At 45.1% G+C, this 16,271-nt stretch overlaps 1 protein-coding gene across 3 annotated transcripts in view; it reads left to right on the top strand.

The window, feature by feature from the left end:
- Clasp1 (cytoplasmic linker associated protein 1) overlaps nt 1-4,608 on the top strand; it is a 280,309-nt gene extending 275,701 nt beyond the window's left edge. For all 3 annotated transcript variants that reach the window (XM_013020693.1, XM_013020692.1, XM_013020694.1), the window contains one exon: nt 1,653-4,608. In XM_013020693.1, coding sequence (XP_012876147.1) covers nt 1,653-1,739 — 87 coding nt within the window. In that variant the 3' untranslated portion in view covers nt 1,740-4,608. The remainder of the gene's footprint in view (nt 1-1,652) is intronic.
- Nucleotides 4,609-16,271: the final 11,663 nt, after the last annotated feature.

Below are 16,271 nucleotides of genomic sequence, written 5' to 3'. Positions count from 1 at the left end.
GACCGACAAAAAAAAAAAAAAAGATTTGTCGATTTTTGTTGATCCTTTTTAAAAAAGTGAACTTTCAAGTTCATTAATTTTCTATTGTTTTTACTTTCTATTTCTTTATTCTAGGGTTTAGTTCTTTCTGTTTTTTCTATTCCTCTCTCTCTCTCTCTCTTTCTCTCTCAGCTGCTGCTCCTGAGGCTTGAACTCTAGGTCTAGGCTCTGAGCTTTTTTTGCTCAAGGCTGGCGTTCTACCACTTGAGCCACCATGCCACTTTGGGCTTTTTCTGAGTAGTTTATTAAACATAAGACTCTCACAGGCTTTTCTGCCCAGGCTGGCTTCAAACCACAATCCTTAGATCTCAGCCTCCTGAGCAGCTAGGATTACAGGTGTGAGCCAGCTAATTATTATTTCTTTTCTAATTTCTTCAAAAATAAAATGGGGAAATGAAGCCAATCTAGGCTGGGCAGTCAGGGCCTGGCAGGATATGGAAGAGGAGGAGGACGAGGAGTGAGCTGAGGAAGAGATAGGGTGGGCTACTCGCTTGGATAGAACTTGGGGGCAGTTGATCCTCTGAACAAGGAATTGCAGAAGGAGCTTTGAAAGCATCTTCATTGCTCTTTTTTTTTTAATCAGTCATGAGCTTGAACTCAGGGCCTGAACACTGTCTGAGAGCAATTTTGCTCAAGGCTAGCACTCTACATTTGAGCAACAGCTTCACTTCAGGTTTTTCTGAGTAGTTTATTGGAGGTAAGTGACTCACAGACTTTCCTGCCTAGGCTGACTTTGAACCACGATCTTCAGATCTCAGCCTCCTGAGTAGCTAGGATTATAGGTGTGAGCCACCAGAGGCTGACCATTGCTCTTGATTCTACTGGTGGTTCCAAAAATAATTTGCCAGTGTCACATAACTAATTAGTGGTAGAATTGATTCTAGATCTCCATTCAGTCTATTGAGCTTAATTAAGCATTAAGGCCATGTGAGTAGTGACAATTGTCATCATAGCTCTGTCCACTGTGGCATATAGTTGAGATTCTAAACAAAAAGGAAGCATTGGTTGTATAGCAGGTAGTAGAGTGAATGGTTGGCATGTGCATGGAGCAGGAGTCTCTCCCCAGCACTGCCCAAAAAAATAAGCATGCAGAATGAGTTCTGTGAAGCACTGGACTACAGTAGAAAGAGGAAGACACCACCACAGGCTTCCAGTGGGCAGCTAGGTAGCCTTCGCTGCAGACTCCATTTGCACAGCATGGCACAGCATAGCTGTGTGTTCCACCCTTTACATATACAATATGGTACCAACAGCTGGGACAGTGTGTGGAAGGTCCTGTAAGGGAGACAAATGAGGACACCAAACTTCTACCTTGCTTCAGAGGGTTGCTGCTCCACTGCCTACACTTTGTTGGGGAGAGATGCTGCCATTGTGAGGCCTGTGTTGTGTTGTAGTGTTATTCTGCAATGCTGTGTCTAGCCTCACCTCCTCCCTGTCTGTGGCCCCAGCTACTGCAATTACCCTGCCAAGCAGTGACAGAGTGACTGTGCCATATAGCCCAGCCAGGGGACTGGGACAGAGTTGTTTCTGGTTGTCACCAGGGTAGTGGTGTCCCCCTCATTTTCTCCCATTGCTTGTCCTCCACCCCACTCATTTTTGTCTTCTTTCTGCAGATGAAGCTTCTAAATTTATATATAAAGAGGGCCCAGACTACCAACAGCAACAGCAGCTCCTCCTCCGATGTGTCCACACACAGCTAGTGGCAGCGCCATGGCGTCTGCAGACCCGATGTGATCGGTGGTGCCTTGGAGACCCCCCATCCACTGCCCGGTCAGTGCGAGGAGGCCGCACATATTTATTACAATCAGTATTTTGGTCCCTTCCAGCTTTTGTGTAGAATCTTACTGGTATTGAATGTAATGGAAACAAGGCCTGTGTCACAGTCTTCATAGAAACAGGAGTGAGAAACGAAGAGCCATACTTACACGTCTTGTACCGCCTGCTGAGATCACGGACCATGTGTGTGGGGTGCAGAGCGCTCTAGCTGTACCTGGTAGACAGTAGCTTTTTGATTTTTCTTTTTTTGGTTAATTACAGCTTTGGGGATGGGACAGGTATTCCTTTGTGTTACCCATTCTTAGCTTATATGTGGCCTGAGGAGGCCACGCCCCACCCCTTCCCCAGCCCATTCACAGAAAGTGTATTTGTTTAGCTTGTGCTTGGAGACCTTCTGAAAGTAGGATGCTATAATTCAACCAGGAGCAATCCTGAAGCTGGCCTCCTAACACACATGGAATTTGCTTCTTATAGACAGGAGTGAGCAGCTTCAGTGTAGTCAGGAATGCTCCTAGTCTCCTCTCAGCCCCCTCTGATACTCCACAAATGGATCCCTACCCCAGACCTGCCATTGGAAAGAATTCTAGATGTTTCTGTCCAGATTCAAATGTAAGAGTAATATATAGCATTACTTAGGAATAGCATTTTCATGACACACATGAGAAGGGTCTGTTTCCTGAGATTGTGGGGGGTACAGTTGTGATGGAGGGTGGGGGGACTGTCTCCAGACCCCAGATAGGTTCTTTTCTCTCCCCTTAGCTTTGCTAAGCTGCCATTGAATGTTCTTAGTCTGGCAACAGCAACTTCACCTTCCTGGTTTTGGCTTCTATTTAATTTGGGATTAAGAGCAAACTAAAGTGAAGGGAGACGAGGTATGAAAATCATTATCTTGAATTCTATAAGCCGAATGACTTCCTGCATGGTGAAGCATGCCAATTAAGGAAGATATAATCATGATTTTTTATTAGATTCTTTTTATTAGATTCTGGTTCTTTTAACTTCTTGAGGGTCTGATTGCTCCAAAGAAAGTAACTATAGTTTTGGAGTCTGGGTTAAATGTTGAATAAAATTCTTATGCAAAATGGCAATTCTTCATGCAATCATGAAGACTTCTGTTGCCACTTACTTTTCTAATTGATATCCTCTAATTGAACTGATTTTTTCCATGAGAAATAAAAAGCCCCCTACCCCCCCAGACAAAGTCTTGTTCTTGGCTCAGGCTGACTTCAAACTCAGTTGCCTCAGCCTCCTGCCTGTTAGATTGCAAGTATGTGCCACTATTCCTGGAAAAAGGTTTCTTTTGATGTTACTTTGGACTATTCCAGTGCAGACACTCAAACTGAAACTAGAGCTGGGCACCAGATATGTGTCTTTTACCCCAGATCCCACCATCCACCTTCTCTGCCCCTCCAGATGGGCAAGGAAAGTAGAGAAGGACAGATAACTGGGCTTGGAAATAAACACTGAAAATGAAGGCCCCTGACATCCAAGTGTTGGGATGGTGCCTTACACATGCTTAGTGTCCTGCTGCTCAACTAGGAAACTGTAGGGGGGTGTGTCTTTAATGGTTCGCTATTATTGAGGGACCTTGGCCCAGAACACAGCAAAGCAGGCCTTACTTTGCAGGATGAATACTATTTATCTGTGTTGGTAGTAGTCCATTAATGGGATTTCTGTTCTACACTCTCCAAGAGTAAAGGGGCTCTGAGTCCTGTGGCCATCCCCCTGGTGTGTAGCATTGTGTCCTGGCCAGGTTACTTACGAATTCTCTCAGACCTTTCCCTGGAGCGCTCTGGTTCCCAGAATGCCACCATGATCCCCAGTGTGGTTGGAAGGCTCTTCTGGAACATTGCTTGATGTCCTCACAGCATTCATAAAGGGCTAGCCTCGAATGCCACTTTGATCTCCTGACTAGAGAGAGATGCCATCACTCCTCACATATTTTGGCCTCAAGCTGAAACTGGCTGCCCACTGCGCCCACTGAGGAGCCTCGCCTGCCGCCAGCGTCTCACGGAGGGCAGCTGCCCGACCACCGCCTTCCACCCAACAGCTGCCTCGCCTTGCCACCGCCTCCCACACTACAGAACTGTTTGCCTCCCCATCACCCACCTGCGGGGCCTTGAGACTCCCTACCCCAGGGCCAGGGGACTGTCATTCCACCTGCTTCCCTTCAGGCTGCTGCCTCTCTTCTCTGGCCACCGCTGGGCCACACTGCAGGTGTGGTGACCCTGGGGGCCCACAGCTTTCTTCAAGTGCTTTGTGTGTGCTTGGCAGGCCCATGCCGCCTCATGGCTGGGTCTGTCTTTTCTATGGCTCACCACTAGCTACCACCCACCTGTTCAGGTAATGCAACTGGTTTTGCCTCACAAATCTTTTTCTTTCCCTGTCACTCTTTCCTGACGAAGCATACTATTACACTTCAAAGGACAACAAGTAAGAGTGTTGTAGAACCCCACCGGAACTCTGCTAACCATGTTTGGGAACGAAAACAAATGCTCTGAAAAGTATCAGCCACCAGAATAGTTTTGTTGGCACTGTGTTCACACGCATGGTCCCCACACCCCTAAGCTGGGTGTTTTGTTTTGTTTTGTTGTTTTGTTTTGCGGGGGGGAGGAGGCTTTTTCATGTTACATCCATATCTGTATTTATATCTTTATTTGTTTCACTTCCAAGTGTATCATGGCAAATGTACAGATTTTTTTTTGTTAATAATGTGCTAGGATTTGCTAAAAAAGAAAACAACAAAAAAAAACTTTTGAGTTTGCCCTAGAATAAATGAAACTTAATTCCGTTTCTGGCCTTGATGTCGTCGAAGCAGCCCTTTCCTGGCATGGCTCATCCCCCTCTGCCATCACAAAACCAGCTGTGTCTGCAGAATCTCAGATGACCGTGGCAAGGGGCAAACACCTGAAATGTCCCCCAGACTGCCATCCTTGGAACCCACCACTGTCGGGGCAGAGGGGGACTGGTACCCCATGAGTTCTGAACACCAGGAGTGCTTCATGACTGGATCCCATCTCCTTATCTGAGTAGTGAGAATACTAATTTTCAAAACGTTGGCAAGGGAAAAGTCTTAAAATCATTCTAGAGGTTTTATGCACCAGTGGCTCATGCCTGTAATCCTAGCTACTCAGGAGGCTGAGATTTGAGGATACAGTTCAACACCAGCCCAGGCAGGAAAGTTCATGAGACTCTTATCTCCAGTTAACCCACCCAAAAACCAGAAGTGGATGTGTGGCTCAAGGTGTAGAGCATTAACCTTGAACACAAAAGCTCAGGGACAGTACCCAGGCCCAGAATTCAAGCCCCAGGACTGGCACAAAAGAAAAATCGCTCTAGAGACTAGGCTAACAGCTGCCCAGCACAAGTGTGTTCTCAGTGTTCCTGTGCCTCTTCTGTTTGGCTGGCTTGATCCCGGGGTGCAGTGTGGCTGGGCTCCTGGTGGTAATAGAGTCTAGAGGTGAAGAAGGAATGACATCAATGACTCTACATCCACACGTCCTTAAGTTTTAAAAAAAAAAAAAAATGATGGTACTGGAGTGGAACTCAAGGGCTCATGCCTAGGCCCTATATCACTTAAGCTATACCTCCAGCATAGATTTTGCACTGGTAGTTTCTATCTAGGGTCTTGTTTTATGTCTGGGCCCAACTGGGCTACAATTCTGTTTGTGTTTCCCTGTGTCACTAGAAATGACAGGCCTGTGCTGCTGTGCTTACCTTACAGCTGTGGTAAAAGGCATGTGTCACTGTGTACAGCCATTGGTAGATGTAAGATTACAAACTTCTTTTTGCCTGTATTAGTTTCAAATTGTGATTCACCAATCTCCATCCTCCTAGTAATTAGCATCACAGGCTTGAGCCACCCGACCTGGCTTTTTCTGATGGCTTTTTTTAATGATCATAAACCCAACATTTGCCACCTTGACCACTTTAAGTGTATGTCTCAGTGGTATTCAGTGCATTCCACTTGTACAACCATCGTCGTCATGATGTGGATGCTGGAGAACATCTCCAGAACTTGTCATTTAGTAAGACAAACTGCCTGAGAAGCACTACCTCCCTCGCCTCTACTACCGCTATCTGTGCCCTGAGTTTTAACTGTTCTCCATTAGATGCCTGCTGCAAGTGCACTCAGAAATACCAGTATTTCTCCTGGCATTGTGTGGATGGAGCCCAGCATTTCTTGTTAATTAAATGTTGAGTTTTCCACTGTGCTTCATGACGCATCTTAAGTTCCTCTGTCCTGTGATTGTGTCCCATTCTGTGCCCTCCTCCACCTCATACCTCTGTGTTGTATTAACCACACAGCTAGTATCACTCACATGCCCAGGTGTGAATCACTGCTGCACTTATCCCCTTAGGCAAAGTCACTTCACATTGTGCCTCAGTCTTTGCATTTATAAATCGGGTTAGCGCCTACCTGAGAAGCTGTGCACTGTGATGCCCAGCTATAATCAGGAGGCTGGGGCAGAAAGATCTATATAGCAAGATACTATCTTTAAAAATAATTAATAAGGAAGTGGTAAAGCTACAGCTCTGAGCAGAAACAAAAGTTCAGCTTGAGTATAGGACACTGAGTTTGAGCCCCAGTACCTACACACAAAAGGGGAAAAAATTACCTGCCATCAGGATTAATAGAGATAATACAGGCATCTGGCAGGGTTGTTGGCTCCTGATGACTGAACTCAGGCTGATGCTGTGATCTCTGCCCTGCCCCCCACGCCCAGCTTCAGTCAGAGTCCATTATCCCTTAGGAACTATGGAAAGCCCTGGGCGTGAGGGGAACAGGTTCAGGCAAAAGCTAGCAGTTCACTTTTCTATATTTGGCTCCCTAACCCCTGGTACCATTGCAGGTTCCTACCTAAGGTATGCCAGGAACTGCCTGCCACTTTTAAGAAGATCACAGGCTGTGGGTGGGGGTACAGGACAGAGGTCTTCACTGGTTCTTGGCTCTTGGCCTGAAAGTGATTGCTCTAGGCCTTAGACAGCTTTCTGCTTACTTCTGAAGATGTCCTGGTTATCCTAGGACCCCTTGAATCTGCAGAGAACTCCAATCTCTGGCATAAAGACCCCTGTTCTTGACGTTGTTGGGTCAGTAACAGCTGGGGGCAAGTGACCACATTCCCACCATGTGTGAGATGTTTTACTGCTGTCAAAGTCTCATCTGCAGAGTCTTGACAGATTTTGACACCAATCCTGAGCTGCAGGTGAGAAAACAGAGGCACAGAAACTGCCACTGCTGGATTATGACAAATGGATTTGGGGCCTGGCCCTGTCTTGCTGCGCAGTCTCACAAAGCTCCTGTGTAGACCTCTTCCCTTTCCCTGAGCCTACCCTGCTGCTGTCTTTGGAGCACATGTCAGGACTGAGGGGGGCTTACAGAGCAGACCCGAGCCCCAGCCCCAGAATGACCACTCCAGGAGCCCCGGTGGCCCTGGACACGCACGTGTAATTCCAACTGGTGCCGTTGCCACTGCCACTGCAGCACTTCTGATCTGAGACACAACCCTCAGGGAGCATTTTGTTTAAAGCATGACCATGGTTTTGCTCCCAAGCTTTGGGTCAGCCCCTAGACTTGGGAACATGAGCCGTAGCAACGCCTGCCAGGCCCAACGCGTCAGAAGACTGTTGACCAGCTAATAAAGGGAAAGTGGACACCGTGTCAGAGGAAATGAGTTTCTTGGGCAAAGAAGTACCTAAGTCCCCCTGGGCACAGAGCTCGCTGCCCAGCTCAAACCTACCCAGCCTCCCTGGCCCTTTCCAGTACTCATTAGCTCACTGCTCTGCCCCCACACAAGAGCAGACAAAGGTCTTGTGAACGGGCATCTAATTCCCAATTATGTATTGAAAGGCATTGAACTCTGTCCACCTGTGCACTCCTCAGATGGGCCCTGGAAGTGCCTCCTGTGCGGACCTCTAGGGCAGTTCACGGCCAGGCCAGGATTGCCCATCTGAGTGCCTCAGTCTCAGAGGGAATTCACCAGGCAACCAAGAGATGAGACAGAGGATAATGCCATCTCCTACTACTCAGGCTCTGTGCCGGCGTGGCCTCTCTCCCCACAAGGGGCCCTGAGAGGTGACTAAAGCCAGCATCTATCTTGATATGCATGTCCTTCTGGCCCCTGGACACACCATGCTTCAGTATCCAGTAGAGAGGACAGCTGTGGCTGCCTGCTGCCAGGCCCTGTTCCAGTGCTTTACTGGGCTATCTGCGAATAGCCTGAGGTAAGTCTCATGATCATGTGACTAGGCACAGTAAGGATGAGTCACTTACATAGGGTCACGTAGATAATAAGAGGCAGAGCTGAGATGTGATGGTAGGAAGTCCAGCTCTGGAAAGAAGCAGAGTCTTGCCTCCTTCCATTCTCTGGGCTTGTGTTCCATTTCTTTTTGGGGTTGGGGGATGGAGGGTGGTCGTGGGGCCTGAACTCTGGGCCTGGGCGCTGTCCCTCAGCTCTTCAGCTCAAGGCTAGCGCTCCACCACTTGAGCCACAGCGCCACTTCTGGCTTTTTTCTTTTTGCTTATGCGGTACTGAGGAATCGAACCCAGGGCCTCATGCATGCAAGGCAAGCGCTCTACCACTGAGCCACCTTCCCAGCCCCTTGTGTTCCATTTCTATCCCCTGACTCTTACAAGTTCCTGTGGGTTCTGCCTGGCTATAGGTCAGATGTGTGAATGTTTACATCACATATAAACATGTTCATGTGGGGTTAACACTCACACATCATCCCTGGAGAACTGCTCATGGGACTTGGGAAAAGGGAAGCACCCTGTTGGTTTGGAAGAGCAGGGAATTAGAAGCAGATGTTTCTGCTTTACAATTTCCATGGTAGGTTCATGGATGTTCATTTTATTGCAGCCTATCATAAGCATACTATGTTTTCTTCTGTAATACCAAGTATTTCATTTGGGTTTTTTTTTTTTTTAGTTTGTGAGAACAGAACCAGGCATGATACTTACCCCCTGTAATCCCAGCAACTGGGGAAGTGAAAATAGGAGGATTACAGTTGGAAGTCAGCCCCAAGAAAGACATGAAAGCCCTTCTGAAAAAATAGCTTTAGCAAAAAAGGTTGGCAGCATGACAGAGTGCCAGTCAAGCCAGCAAGCCATTAGTTCAAATCAATAGCACCAAAGAAAACCAAAGATGTTAATTTGAGATCCTGTAGAGAATAACAGACCACTGAGAATATGTCTGCAAACCCCATGTTCCAAATGCTATCTTACATGAGACACCACCGCCACTGTGCTAACAGATCTGTGTCCCAGAGGGCAACCAGGGCCCTTTCCATGACAGCCCTCCACTCTGGCACATCATCACAAGCACAGAGCATCCTCCTGCTGCCCAATATTCTTTCTCATGGCTGCTCTGGCCCTGCTATTGGGTGAATATTCCTCCAAAAACTGAGCTTGAAATTTAATTGGTGAGGAGGAGGGGCATTTAGGTGATCAGGTCATAAGGTCTGCATCCTTAGGAATGTATTCATGCTGTTACCTGGTGGGGTTGGCAAGTGCAAGAGTGGGTTTGGCTGGCTTCCTGTCTTGCTGTACTTTCCAATGTCTCTACCACATGCAGGTGTCACTGTCTTGGACATTCCAGCCTCGGGACTATAAAACAAATTTCCCAATCTGTAGTAGCAGATTTGTTACAGTAGCAGACAACAGATTCAGGACGAGCCTCATGTGAATGGAGCTCTGTCCCTTCTGGGCCTTGTTCCTACTCAACTCACTTCTCTTTCATCCGGCTTGGCCAACTAATAGTAAAGGCTAAAAGGAGAAATGGTTCTGATGTCCTATTTGGTACTGGCCACAAAAAGCCTTTCTATTTCACTGAAGTCTTATGCCTGTCAATGGGCCTTCTTCAAAAGTACAAGATGATAACTCAGAGAAGCTGGGTTTGAAGAGATGCTGCTCTTGAGAGCATCAAGTTGCAAGAGAAACCTGGTTTCCAGCATCCCTTCCTCTACTTTTTATTTGGGTGTATGCATGGGGGGGGGGTATTCGGGCTTGAACCCAAGGCCTTGCACTCGTTTGGCTTTTTCACTCAAAGCTGGTGCACTACCACTTGAACCACAGCCCCACTTCCAGCTTCTTATTGATTACTTGGAGATGAGTCTCAGAACCGTGTGCCGGTGGCTCACGCCTGTAATGGTAGCTACTCTGGAGGTTGAGATCTGAGGTTCGCAGTTCAAAACCAGCCCAGGCAGAAAAGTCCCTGAGATGCTTATCTCCAATAAACCACTCAGAAAACGGGAAGTGGCATTGTGGCTCAAGCGGTAGAGCACTCGCCTTGAGCTGAAGAGCTGAGATACAGCGCCCAGGCCCAGAGTTCAAGCCCCACAACCGACAAAAAAAGAGAAAAAAAAAGTCTCGCAGACTTTTTTTGCCTGAGCTGGCTTTTGAACTATGATCCTCAGATCTCAGCCTCCTGAGATACAGATAACAGGCATGAGCCACCAGTACCTGTCTCCTTCCTCTGCTTCTGTACCAAATCCTGGTATACATACGTCCCTATGTGTGGCAAAGTTCTGCCAAGGAAATGCACATCACAAGAGGGGGAGCATATTTATTGAGGAGAAATGATGGATGGCGGTGACATCTGGTCCTTATGGGGCACCTCGGGGTCAGGTTCTAGCTTGTTGCCATAGCTACCAAATATAGGTAGCAACCACTGAGATTTGGAAAGGAATTTTCCATTTGCTATTCCTGGCTGAGTGGTATACAACTCTGCTCTTCTGGTCCGCTCTAAGACAATGTATAGGACCTAATTGCCTGAAATCCTCTTCTGGGAGCAACAGGTACAGCTCAGCAATGGAGCACTTGCCTAGCATGTATAAAGACCTAGTTTAGTCTTCAGAAATGCCAGAGAAGGAGAAGGAAATCCTCTTCTTCATAAACTGGAAAGGACTCCATTTCTATAAAGAAGAACTAAGAGCAATGGAGAGACTGACAACTGAAATGATATTGATGATAAAACAGGTAAATAAATTGTACCTCAGCTTCTGAATGGAATAGTATGCAGCCATTTAAAAGGATATGTTCAAGCCGGGTGCTGGTGGCTCACGCCTGTAATCCTAGCTACTCAGGAGGCTGAGATCTGAGGATCCCAGTTCAAAGCCAGCCCAGGCAGGAAAGTTCGTGAGACTCTCATCTCCAAAAAAAACACTAGAAAACCGGAAGTGGTGCTATAGCTCAAGTGGTAGAGCACTCGCCTTGAGCTGAAGAGCTGAGGGACAGCACCCAAACCCAGAGTTCAAGCCCCATTACTGATGGGAAAAAAAAGTATATATTCAAAACTACAGAAAGATCACTCACAATTATTATTACATGGAAAATTAAAAGATAATGAGGGTTTCTTTCTATGGATAATGGGACACTAAATAGTTTGGTCAACCCTCCTTCATAATGTAACTAAAAAGGGCTGGACACCATGTTTTTAAAATCTTGATTGCCTATATCAGAATGGACAAAATCATGAAAAAAATGCCAGGCATTTGTAGAAGATGGAAGTCTGGGAAGATGCAATATTTAGGACAATTTGTATCCTGTGTTTACTGGTGCAAAAAAGACCACCAAGACAACCAGCCCTCTCTTGCCTAAGTATGAATCATGTGATCAAAATCTCTATGTCCCAAATTCCTAGCAGAAACAATCATAAACCACCTCAAAAGGAAGATAACATTATCTGAGCCACAAGGATACTTGTACAGTTTTTTCACACAATAACTAGTGACCCAGCATGTGAGAAGAAAAAACAATATGAAAAAGAGCCACAAAGATGTAAACTAGTACAACCACTCTGGACAGCAGTCTAAACATAGAGCTTCTCTATGACACAACCCATCCCACCCCTGTGCATCTACCCTGAACATCATTAGCCAGGATGTGATAAGGACACCTGCACATCCATGTTCATTGCTGCACTATTCACAATAACCAAGATATAGAAACAGCCCAGATGCCCCACAATACATGAGTAGATCTAAAACCTGTGGTACCCATACACAAAGGAATCTTACACAGCCATTAGAACAAAAGAATGTCTTGCAGGGAAATGGATGGAACTAGAACAAATCATGTTAAGTGAGGTAAGCCAAGCTCAGAGAGATAAATGACTCATGTTCTCTCTGATAAGCAGAAACCAGATCTAAAAGACACTGGGATATAATAAATTACATAGGATTCTAGATTCAGTGAGACCAAAAGACGATACTCTTAGGAGAGCAACAAAGGTACAATGCTTAAGTGCCTGTTTACATTTACATAAAATTATATATATAATTATATATCAAAATGATATGGAAACAAGAGATCTCTTTAATTTTTTGATGAGTCTGTCTTTATGTATGCTGCATTCAAGTGTATACCTTCAGGAAGAGGGAGGATGGCATAGAACTCGGGAGAAAAAGGGTGAAAAAGTGCAGCAGTGGAGCTCACTGGACATTGAAGAAAGTGAGCTATACAAGTCATGGGTGGAAGATAGGAGAGAGGGATTGGAAGAGAAAGAGGAGACAGAAGACACCATATCAAAGGAAATGTACTTATTACCTGACTTGTGTAATTGTAATCACTCTGCATACTACCTTTATAATAATAATATAGTAAATTAATTATAAAAAAGAGCCACAAGGGCTTCAGTGACCAATGTTATCAAGTAGAAATGTTTGAATAATTTTAACATGTTCAAAGAGATAATAGACAAGGTTAGAGTTTGTGCCAGAGCCGGGCGCTGGTGGCTCACGCCTGTAATCCTGGCTACTCAGGAGGCTGAGATCTGAGGATCGCGGTTCAAAGCCAGCCCGGGCAGGAGAGACCGTGAGACTCCTATCTCCAAAAAAAACACTAGAAAACCGGAAGTGGTGCTAGTAGCTCAAGTGGTAGAGCGCTCGCCTTGAGCTGAAGAGCTGAGGGACAGTGCCCAGGCCCAGAGTTCAAGCCCCATGACCGACAAAAAAAAAAGAGTTTGTGCCAGTAATTGTGTGTGTGTGTGTGTGTGTGTGTGGTATTAAGAATGAGGGATGTGAAATAAATATAGATTCTCTGGTAACAAGATCCACTCAGCACCTATGCAAGGAGACCTTCATGTTCATGGATTTGTGTTGGATGCCTCGCCGGGTACAGCGTCTCTGCAGATGTCCCAGGGCTCTTCCGCTTGGAGATGATGTGTTTCATGAGTAAGGTAGAGCACTAGACGCTCCCTTGGTGCAACTCCATGAATGAGAAGAGCTGACATAAAAAAGAAACTATATTCCAAGAAGATAAAAAAGAAGAACACTAGAGACAAAAAAGTGACAAGGCATCTGAAAAACACAGAAGTAAAAAGCAGCAACTCTGGCACTGGCTCCAGAGCTTCCCTCTGGAAACCCAAAGCTGCAGCCCCACGTTGGTATGACCGGGGATTTGTTTTTTCTGTTCAGAGCAGAACTGGGGCTTAACCACTTCAGAGAAGGCTGCTCATGAAGAAGATACCCCTAGGAAGAAACCAAAGGGGATGTTCATCCCAACACACACAACTGAGAAGCACAGTGAGAGGGGAGAAAAAGAAAAGAAATGGGGAAAGAAGACTTAGATGAGAAATTCAGCAAAGAAAATTGAGAGGACAAATGGAAATCTTGGCAATGAAAAGCTCTATAAATCAAATCCAGAAACTCAGTAGAAAGCATCACCAAAAGACTAGAGTATGTGGAAGAAAGAATATCAAGGATGGAAGATGAGGATAAGGAATTACTACATTTGGACAGCAATAAAGAAAAAAGCATTCATACAACTTTCAAGACCTTAGGGATGTGATTAAGAGACTAAATCTACAAATCTTTTGTGTAGAAGGAACCATGATAACTACTAAGATTGTAGAAAACCTGTTCAATAAAATCATAGAAGAAAAAATTTCCACACAAGTACAAGATGCATTTAGAACCCCAAATAGATATGATCTGCAAATAACTTTCTGTGTCATATTGCAGTTAAGATACCAAGAGTATAGAACAGGAAATACTGAAAAGCTACAAAAGAGAGGTGCCAAATTATTTAAAAAGACAAACTAACTGGAATAACAGAAGATTCCTCAATAGAAACTCTAATATGGCTGGGAAGGTGGCTCAGTGGTAGAGCACTTGCCTTGCATGCATGAGGCCCTGGGTTCGATTCCTCAGCACCACATAAGAAAAGTGAAAAAAAAGCCAGAAGTGGCTCAAGTGGTAGAGCGCTAGCCTTGAGCTGAAGAGCTGAGGGACAGCGCCCAGGCCCAGAGTTCAGGCCCCATGACTGGACCCCCCCCAAAAAAAGAAACTAATGACCAGGAGAGGATGGTGTGATGTATTTTGAGTCCAAAAGAAAAGAGCTACCAATCATCCCTCCCCTATGGTATAAACCCTGTTTTCACTGTATTTGATGTTGGTATAATTTGGGGAGGGGAAGGGAAAAAACAAATAGTTTAAATAGGGATACAGGTGGACCCATTGCAACAATGAGATGTATAAGACGTTATGTCAAAAAATGAACTTTACAACTTTGGTGGGGGGAAGGGGGAGAGAGGTGAAGGGGATGGGAAGGGGAAACAAAGGAGGAGGCAACAATGCTTGATAAGAAATGTAGTCATTACCTTGCCCATGTAATTGTAACCCCTTTGTACAGTATTTTCACGATAAAAAAAATTTAATTAAAAAGAAAAAAAAAAAAGAAAAGAGCTACCAATCAGAATTACAACACCCACAAAAGTTATCCTTTAAAATCCAGGGAGAAATAAAAACCTTCCATGGTAAGTACAGACTAAAGCAATTCATGACCACTACTCCAGGATTCCAGAAGGTACTTGAAAACACGGATAAACCTCATAGAAAAATAGACAAATGAGAACTGGGAAAGAAACATTTGTTTTTGGCATTTTTCGAGACAAATGTCTCACTATGAAGCTCAGGGTGGTGTCAAACACTGTGTAGCCCAGGCTGGCTTTGGGCTACTGATCCTCCTGCCTCAAACTCTTGAGAACTGTGGTTACAGGCATGCAGTACCACTGTACCCAGTTAGAACCAATCATATAGCTCAATACATCAGAAAAACTGTGAGATGAGTGATGGAAATGAGTCCATATTGTTCAAGTGCAACGCCAATTAAAAGATGCAGTAACTGAAAGGATTAAAAAACAAGATCCAGCTGGGTGCTGGGGCTCATCCCTATATAATCATCTATGTAGGAGGCTGAGATATGAAGATCATGGTTCAAAGCCAGCCCTGGCAGGAGAGTCTGTGAAACTCTTTATTTCCAAATAACTAGGAGAAGAAAAAGACAGCTGAAAGTAGAGCTGTGGTTCAAGTGGTAGAGTTCCAGCCTTAAACCAACAAACTAATGGTCAGCACCCAAGCCCTGAGTTCAGTTTCCATACCAGCACACACAGAGTATTCTAGCTTCATGAAGCTTTTATTCTCATTGGGAAAAAAGAGCCAAGAACAAACAGGTTAAGTTTAACATGATGTTTAAAATGAAATATAGGAAAGTAAAAGCCAGCTAGGTGTTTGTTGTAATGTGCAGTTGGTTGAGGCAGAAGAACACATGTTGGAGCCAAGCTGGGCTACACTGAGAGCTCCTATCTTAAAAGGACTTGTCTTTAAAGAAGGAGGAGGGGGTGGGAATGTGGCTTAGTGACAGAGTGCTTGCCTTGCATACATGAAGCCCTGGGTTTGATTCCTCAGTACCACATACACAGAAAAAGCTGTAAGTGGCACTGCGGCTCAAGTGGTCGTATGCTAACCTTGAGCAAAAGAAGCTCAAGGACAATGCCCAGGCCCAGACTTTAAGCTCCAGACTGGCAAAAAAAAAAAAAAGGAGAAAGAGGAGGAGGAGGAGGGAGGAGAGAAGAGGAGCAGGAAGAAAAAGAAGAGGAGAAAGGACAGGAAAGGAGGAAAGAGAAGAGGAAGTATATTTTTGTGGCTAATAATCAAACCCAAGGCCTCATGTGTTTTCAATTCATGCCCTACCACTGAGCTACACCTCCAGCCCTAGAATAAAAGATATTGTTAATAGTCTTATTACCATTAATGGAATTGAATACATAACACCTTCACAAAAGAATATTTCAAAAAGCAATGTACATATGGCCATATAAACTGATGCTAAGCAAAATGAACCCCAAGATATGGACACAAGAGATTTTATCTTTCTTGCTGTTGCTTTTCTACCTTTCTTTTTTTTTTTCTTTTTTTTTTGCTCCAGCCATGGGGCCTGAACTCTGGGCCTGGGCGCTGTCCCTCAGCTCTTCAGCTCAAGGCAAGCACTCTACCACTTGAACCACAGCGCTACTTCCAGCTTTTTTCTTTTTGCTTATGTGGTGCTGAGGAATCGAACCCAGGGCCTCAAGCATGCAAGGCAAGTGCTCTACCACTGAGCCACCTTCCCAGCCCTCTTGCTCTTGCTTTTAATGTACTTATAATATGCTATGTGATTTTTTTGTTTCTTTTGTATG

Source organism: Dipodomys ordii, unplaced genomic scaffold (genome assembly GCF_000151885.1).
Source record: "Dipodomys ordii isolate 6190 unplaced genomic scaffold, Dord_2.0 Scaffold52, whole genome shotgun sequence".
NCBI classification, from domain to species: Eukaryota; Metazoa; Chordata; class Mammalia; order Rodentia; family Heteromyidae; genus Dipodomys; species Dipodomys ordii.
This window is presented reverse-complemented; position numbering and strand designations above follow the sequence as displayed.